This window comes from Chelonoidis abingdonii, chromosome 14 (genome assembly GCF_003597395.2).
Source record: "Chelonoidis abingdonii isolate Lonesome George chromosome 14, CheloAbing_2.0, whole genome shotgun sequence".
In the NCBI taxonomy this organism is placed as follows: domain Eukaryota; kingdom Metazoa; phylum Chordata; order Testudines; family Testudinidae; genus Chelonoidis; species Chelonoidis abingdonii.
The window spans coordinates 16,077,893-16,086,623 of NC_133782.1; the positions used below are offsets into that span (position 1 = coordinate 16,077,893).

An 8,731-nucleotide genomic window follows, 5' to 3' on the forward strand; every position below is an offset into this window, starting at 1 on the left:
GGAGTTCAGACTAGATGATCATAATGGTTTCTTCTGACCTTAAAGTCTGAGTCTATTTGTAATAAAAAACAAAATGAGCACTGTACACTTTGTATTGTGTTATAATTGAAATCAATATATATCAACGTAGAAAACATTCAAATATTTAAATAAATGGTATTCTATTATTTAACAGCCTGATTAATTGTGATTAATTTTTTTAATTGCTTGACAGCCCTATTACAGATATGATACTCTGCTTCTTAGTAGTATCAGTATAGGAACTTGATACATCCTCTACAACAGGCTTACAGAGGCATCCACTTTGATTACATGACACTTAGTCCTTTTGGATATCTGCTGCAGGACTGTAACATCATCTGATGAAGTGGGCTGTAGCCCATGAAAGCTTATGCTCAAATATTAGTTGTTAGTCTCTAAGGTACCACAAGTACTCCTGTTCTTTTTGCGGCTACAGACTAACACGGCTGCTACTCTGAAACATCTCATCACTAGTTCCACTAACCAATACGGAGTAGTGAGGTGACAAATTCCTACTCCCACCCAAAAGCAGAGGTGTTGATGGTTGTTCAGGTGCATGTAGCTTCACTTATAGTGTAAGTTGTATGTAAATATGGACTTTTATTCTACCCTCCATCTTAAGTATTAGTTGTGTTCATATACTACATCTGATACAGGAATTGGGTATAGCAACTTGATTTAACTATAAGGTGCAGTACATGTGAAGAAACAAATAATTAACTTGCAAATAATCAGAAGTGACATCTGATTTGATACATTCCCTTTCCTCCCCCATCTCACTTCCCCATTTCTGCAATGGTGTAACTTTCCATATACCTGGCTAGCCTAAATTTCTGACCACCTCTTCTAGCATACACCAGTCACAAATACTCTTCCTAGCCAACTGCTTATATTTTGTTTCTGTAGACTTATGTTGGGGAAAAGGTGATAAACTTTTGGCCCTGGCTAAGTCAAAGCTTCATTATAAAACTTCACATCAAAGGGTCCATAGTAGCCTTGCAGAAATTTATTTACACCATTCAAGTTACATTATACAACAGCTTTTGAAGCTGATCCAATTTTCAATGAAAGTCTCAGCCATGTGTAACTTACTGAATTTCCAAAATTGGACCACATTGATTTTAGAGGTTTATCTTGTAAATTCAAAACAGTGGGAGGCTTTTGGTATGAAATATTACTAAAAGACTGGTAAATACCTATAAAGTAACATATCAAATGTGGGAGGAAAATCACATAAGATGAAATAGTTTTAATATGCTATACACATACAGCAATCTGCAACCTTCTGATCAAACATGTAAACAAATTGGTTTCTAAAATGTCACTGTAAACAACATGAGTTTATATTTTTTTTCCCAGCAATAGCATAAAACGTGAACAAATCTATTCTGAACTATATTTACATTTCTTCCCCATCCATACTATTTAGGCTTCCCTTAAAATAAGGGAGCTAAATGCATATATAATAAACCCGTAGGCCACTCTTTCCCCATCACTGCTATACATTTACCGCTAAGCAGAATTCTCAAGTTTTTATTTGAAAAAACATGAATCATAAAAACAAAAGTCAGACATGAAAACATTTCAAGCAACATTTCCCTAAAAAGCTGCTTATAAGATGAAGTCAGCTACTAGTGGCTTTGATACTTTGTACCTGCATAGTTCCTAGGAAAATAATCTTCAGTTCTGTAGAGTTTAGGCAGGTCATATGTATGCTGTGCTGATGGAGTATGCTTCTGAAATGAAAAAATGGGAGAAAAATTAATTTTACTCTTAAAAGAATTTAATTGGTAATATGTTTAGCTGGGCATATGTGGGATGTTGCAATTTGTCAACATTATCTTACATATAACCTCAGAGTATATTATGTACCAAATACCAGGAGAACATTCCCCCTCCCCCACACAATGCCTGGGGAAAGACTAAAACTTAAATGGTTTCCAGGAGGTCTGTCCCTCTGTCAGGAAAGAATGAGAAGGTGTGGCCTGAGCTTGTGCAGCTCCCAGTGAAGTTGTACATCTTGGGTATGTCTAGGTGGTGATGAATACTTAGCACTGAGTCTCAGAACACAGGTCAGCTGACTGGGGCTATAAAACTGCACTGTAGGCAAGAGGGGGGAGGAGCCCAGGCTCCAGACCAAGTCCGAACAGCTACACTGCAATTTTATAGCCCTGTTGAGCCCCAGTCGGCTGACCCAGGCCAGCCGTGACCATGCTGCGGTCTTGCAGTGCAGCTCTACCTCATTAAACCACATTTGAATTTGATCCCACATCTTCTCTTGTTTCTGTTGATACTGAAACAGAAAATGCATCAGGCTACTGGTAGGGTACAGGTCATTTTCTGTCACCACATTTCCCCACCAGAACCCTTTGAATCCCAATACTTTTGTTCTCAAACCTTTAAGACAATCCTTTTAGGCTTTGCCACTACAAATTTTCAGTTCACATTCCATTCCAGATCATTGTGGACACTGATGCCCAGCATTAGAAAGCTCTTAAAAGACTTGGAGACTTTATTCTTTTTCTTGTGTTTTGGGCAAATTATCGCCCATGCAGTTTTTGGTCAAATTTCCTAGCCTTCATATCTCATTGTTAGGAGTTAATGTGCTATTCATTCAATTTATTTCACGTAGAGTCTCCTGGTCTTAAAATGTGCACACAGGGTCCTTATCTTCCCCAAATTGCCATTTTTAGTGGATTTGCTTCTTTATTCAAAGCTATTCTCTTGCAGAGATTTGTATTTTCATTATTCCTCTTGTTCATTGTTCTACCAAACAGGCCATTCAAAAATAGACAAAAGCATCTGGAACTAATGTGCAGCAATAGTTAATTTCCACAGGTCTCTACTGCTGCTTATCTTGACTATTCAAATTCCTTCCCTTGCTATTTCTTGCAATCCAGACTGACTTCCAGGGCTCCAAAAAACTGTGATAGCTACACCACATCACCTCCATTGCATGTTCCTTATCTACTACCAAATTGAAGTATCAACCCAACCCATCCATCCACTTACTTCACTCACACCAACTTACCTTCTGTCCACTCATCCAGCAGGCTTCCTCATAGGTGTGGTCTTGTAACTATTCACTCCTGGCGGTTGTTCTTTCTCTAGTAATCCTATTTCAATCTAGACCAATTTCTCCTACCTCCAAAACTACTTTTTCTCTTTACACATTAAGGTCTTTTGCCTTCAACTAAAAGCCTGCTGTTAACATTTTTTCAATACTGCATATTTAGAATCATGGAAATGTAGGACTGGAAGGGACCTCAATAGATCATCTAGTCCAGTCGCCTGCACTGAGGCAGCACTAAATAGTATCTAGACCAGTGAAACTTAGACGGAGGTTCATGAGCTGCAGACGTCTCTTTAATGTCTCCTGCAGCTCTTTGCAGCACACATTAAAACAAGGTATGATTTAATTATTTACCAATCTAAGTTACTAACCAACCAGAATGCTTTTACTAAGTTATTAACCAATTGTAATTGATAAAATAATACACCTCTACCTTGATATAACGCTGTCCTTGGGTGCCAAAAAATCTTACTGCATTATAGGTGAAACCGTGTTCTATTGAACTTGCTTTGGATCCACCGGAGTGCGCAGTGCCCCCCTTCCGCCCCCAGAGCACTGCTTTACCACATTATATCCAAATTCGTGTTATATCGGGTGACATATCGAGGTAGTGGTGTACTTGGTCTGTCATTTTGCTGTGAGATTTATTTCCCCTGTCATACTGTTAAAATATGAATATATAGTAAATGAAACAATTCACACTACTTTGGCTTTTGTGGGTAACACTGATCAGTAATTTAGCTGCTGAATCACTAAGGTCTGAGTATCACTGATCTAGACCATCCCTGAAAGCCCTTTGTCTAACCTGTTCTTAAAAACCTTCAGTGACGGAGATTTCACAACCTCCCTAGGTAATTTGTTTCAGTGGTTAACTATCCTTAGACATTAGGAAAAACTTAATTGTAACATAAATCTCCCTTACTACAATTTAAGCCCATTACTTCTTGTCTGGTCCTCAGTGGATAAGGAGAACAATTTATCAGCCTCCTGTTTATAACGGTCTTTTACATAGTTGAAGATTTATGTCCCCCCGTCTTCTCTTCACCAGATTAATAAGCCCAGTTTTTTCCATCTTTCCTTGCAGTTCATGGTTTCTAGACCTTTATTCATTTTAGTTGATCTCCTACACTTTCTCCAGTTTGTCCACATCTTTCCTAAAGTGTGGTGTCCAGAATGGGACACGGTGCTGCAGCAAGTGGAAAAGTTACTTCATTCCTAAGTGTAGTATTTTGATTTTGTTTTTATTGAATTTCATTCTATTTATTTTTAGACCATTTCTCCAGTTGTCAAGATCATTTTGAATTGTAATCTTGTCCTCTAAAGTGCTTGCAACTCCTTTCAGCTTGGTATTGTCCCAAACTTTTTAAGTCTATGCCTTTATCAAAAACATTTGACAATATTGAATAGAACCAGACCCAGGACAGATCCCTGCAGGTCCCACTCAATCTGCCCTTCCAGCTTGACTGTGAACCATTGATAACTATTCTGAATGCTGTTTTTCAACCAGTTGTGCACCCCTCTTCTACTAGATGCTGATTGGCTCAGTGGTCTAAATTCAGATGTGCAAAATTTAGCATCCCAGCAGAGCAGGTTCAGCTCTTAGTGCTTAAGAAGTAGATAAAATTAGGAATTACTGCAGGTGGTTGTCGTTTGATTAAGCCCTTATAAAACAGTGCTTTGCATAAATGCTAAAGATTCCTTGACACTTTTCATAACGGTTCCCTTTTTTTGGCCAAGGATATCAGAGAAATGAGGTGTATGAGGAGGGAGGGGTCCTGACAGTGAGGATGAGAAGCTTGAACTTGATTCAGTAGAAAACAGAGATTCAAAGGAAAAAAGGCATATATAGGTGTGGTTAGAGGAATTGGGCAAGGAATATCACCTTAGTAACTAGAGTTTGGATAGACCAAAGGAAAGCAATGAGCGTGATGAAGGTCTTAATCAGTCTGTAACTGGGAAAAATCAGCTAGAGTCTACTTTACAATCATCAGTTAAGTGGTGAGTCACAGATAAACACATCATCTCTACTGCAGTTACACCTAAAGGCTACAACCAGGTGGGCCCATAGTGCTAGGGACAGTGCAGACCCCAATAACAGATAGCCCCTGCCCCAAAGAGCTCACAGTCTAAGACGATACCATAGCCATCTGACCTCATGAGTGTAAAAGCTTTTTAAAAATTTTGTTTGGCTTCTTCTTAAACAGATTCACATTCACATTCAGACCAGCTCAAGATGATAAAATTGACCAGGGATAAATTTTTCAAAAGCACCAAAACAATTTAGATGCTGAAGTTCCATTTTCCAGAGTATCTTAAGCACTTGTATCCATTTTTTCAAAGTATTTAACTCTGAGAAATCAATGGGAGTTGGGTGCCTAAATACCCTGAAAAATCTGGCCCTTGGGAGCCTAAATCTCTTTGAAAGCCAGTGGGTCTTAGGCTCTTAAATCTTACCCTAGAACTAATCAAGTGTACAAACTGCCACTTTTATACAGTGAGGAAAGTTAAACCTATCTGGAATCCCCTATTCTCAATCTTTTTGGAGAGCACCCTAATCATAGAATATCAGGGTTGGAAGGGACTTCAGGAGGTCATCTAGTCCAACCCCCTGCTCAAAGCAGGGCCAATTCCCAATTATCTCATCCCAGCCAGGGCTTTGTCAAGCCTGACCTTAAAAACCTCTAAGGAAGGAGATTACACCACCTCCCTAGATAACCCATTCCAGTGCTTCACCACCCTCCTAATGAAAAAGTTTTTCCTAATATCCAACCTAAACCTCCCCCACTGCAACTTGAGACCATTACTCCTTGTTCTGTCATCTGGTACCACTCAGAACAGTCTAGATCCATCCTCTTTGGAACCCCCTTTCAGGTAGTTGAAAGCAGCTATCAAATCCCCCCTCATTCTTCTCTTCTGCAGACTAAACAATCCCAGTTCCCTCAGCCTCTCCTCATAAGTCCTGTGCTCCAGCCCCCCTAATCATTTTTGTTGCCTTCCGTTGGACTCTTTCCAATTTCTGCACATCCTTCTTGTAGTGTGGGGCCCAAAACTGGACACAGTACTCCAGATGAGGCCTCACCAGCGTCGAATAGAGGAGAATGATCATGTCCCTCAATCTGCTGAAAATGCCCCTACTTATACAACCCAAAATGCCGTTAGCCTTCTTGGCAACAAGGATACACTGTTGACTCGTATCCAGCTTCTCGTCCACTGTAACTCCTAGGTCCTTTTCTGCAGAATTGCTGCCTAGCCATTCAGTCCCTAGTCTGTAACAGTGAATGGGATTCTTCCATCCTAAGTGCAGGACTCCGCACTTGTCCTTACTGAACCTCCATCAGGTTTCTTTTGGCCCAATCCTCTAATTTGTCTAGGTCCCTCTGTATCCTGTCCCTACCCTCCAGCATACCTACCACTCCTTCCAGTTTAGTGTCAGCTGCAAACTTGCTGCGAGTGCAGTCTATGCCATCTTCCAGATCATTAATGAAGATATTGAACAAAACCAGCCCCAGGACTGACACTTGGAGTGCTCCGCTTGAAACCGGCTGCCAACTATACACGGAGCCATTGATCACTACCTGTTGAGCCCAACAATTTAGCCAGCTTTCTATCCACCTTATAGTCCCATTCATCCAGCCCATACTTCTTTAACTTGCTGGCAAGAATACTGTGGGAGACCGTATCAAAAGCTTTGCTAAAGTCAAGGAATAACACATCCATTGCTTTCCCCTCATCCACAGAGCCAGTTATCTACTCACAGAAGGCAATTAGGTTAGTCAGGCATGACTTGCCCTTGGTGAATCCATGCTGACTATTCCTGATCACTTTCCTCTCCTCTAAGTGCTTCAGAACTTATGCTCAGCAGCAGAAAACAGAGGGAGGTGTGAGGGAAAGTTAACAGAAAGGAATTGCAAACAGAGGTAGTAACATTGCAGAAAATGCCAAAGTAGAGAAGAAATGGTCAGGTTGGAAAAGTAACAATTCAAACAACATAAGAATAAGCTGAGCTACCCATTCTGCAAGGTACCACCCAGGAGACCACACTTGCTTCTCTGCCACAGTGAAGACCTTAACCCCACCCCAAAAACCAAGGTCTCTCAGGGTATATCTATAATGTGTTGTAAACCCAGGTCTGTGGGACAAGGGCTCGTGGACTCTGTGTTTCCAAGCCCGTGCTTGAGCATCCATTGTAAACCTGGATTTACAATTGTTGAACCCATGTGTCTCAACCATGCTAACATGTCCATGCTGCGCTACAGAGGTCTTCTGAGTCACAAAATGACAGGGCTTGGACCTAAGTCACAGAGGGACTGGGGCTCTGACCCACCCCCTACCAGGGTCGCCGGACTGGGTCCTGAATACTTGCTGACCCGAATCAAACTGATATGTGTGGGTGTGGATGAAAGTGCAGCTTGGGCACTAATCGGATTCAGAGGTGGGTTTAGTGTGCAGTGTAGACACACCAAAACGGGACTGAGTGCCCTCAGCAGCTCACAAAGTCAGGCCCTCAATTCAAAGTATTTCAAGGCTATAGACTGTTGGTTAGATGAGATCATATCAGAACTAGCATGTTCTTGATTAATCTATTTACTTACAGTTAATTGCGGTAGCTCTCTGAAGGAAGCTGTGTGCTTGTTTAGCAGTATGGAGAACTTACTACGTAATTCCCCAGAGTACTCTTACTCTCTATCTGCTTCTTGGGGCAATTCAAGGTGTATTGATTTATAAAGCCCTCTATGGCCTAGGTACTGGTTTCCTAAGATGCCCATCCCGCCTCTTCGCCACAGCAGAGGAGATGAGTTGGGGCAGTTCTGCTGACACTCTCTTGGTTTGCCCATCTGGGATAAGTGGCAGCATATTCTCAGTGAACTGCCCTCTAAGCCGCTAATCTACAGAGGCTGGAGGGAGGGGGGTTATAGGAATAGGCCTGGAGCAGTAAGCTACTCACATCAATGATCATGTTGTTTTAGAGTGCATGTGTGTATAGACTTGTGAGGGAAGGAGAGACAGGCACCTTTAACAACAAAAAGTTGTAAAAAATTAAATGTTGTAGTAGTAGTAGAAAAAATAAATGGTGACAGCAAAAGCAGATGGTCCTCAGTCCCAGCTCTGAATAAGGCCAGGCAGAAACTAAACCAGCAAGCCAGGCAGCTCTTGGAACAGTTGCCAGTGACAAGATGCAATAACACTGCAGAGAGGCAAAAGCAGTAGATGAAGAATGCAGTCCAAGTGGAAAGTTGAGAGTTTTGGTGGTTTTACAGAGAATGTGGATAAAGTCAGAAATAAAAAGACAAAACACTCTGGCTTTTCAAAGTAAAATCATTTGCCCTTCACTCCAGAGAAATCACTGCCAGTGGCTGATAACACTGATTTAAAACATCTTAAAAGAAACAGTACTACCATACAGGACAGCAGTGAAACTTAAGTTATGAAACTGACAACGGGCCTGAACAGAGGATTTGCCATATCAGATCATTGGCCAACTTAGTTCAGGACCCAGCATCTGACAGTGGCCAATACTAGATACTTAAAATAGAAAGAATAAGAAGAAGAATTTATGATGCAGCAGGTTAGTTATGCAATGCTGTACTCTAGGGTGAGAGAAGACTTCCTTCCTAACCCCTGCAGTGATCAACTGAT

The 8,731-nt window shown here is 41.0% G+C and overlaps 1 protein-coding gene across 3 annotated transcripts in view; it reads right to left on the bottom strand.

Moving 5' to 3' along the window:
• Positions 1-1,012: 1,012 nt before the first annotated feature.
• BCAS4 (breast carcinoma amplified sequence 4) overlaps positions 1,013-8,731 on the bottom strand; it is a 63,379-nt gene continuing 55,660 nt past the window's right edge. For all 3 annotated transcript variants that reach the window (XM_032804029.2, XM_032804031.2, XM_032804032.2), the window contains one exon: positions 1,013-1,757. In XM_032804029.2, coding sequence (XP_032659920.1) covers positions 1,653-1,757 — 105 coding nt within the window. In that variant the 3' untranslated portion in view covers positions 1,013-1,652. The remainder of the gene's footprint in view (positions 1,758-8,731) is intronic.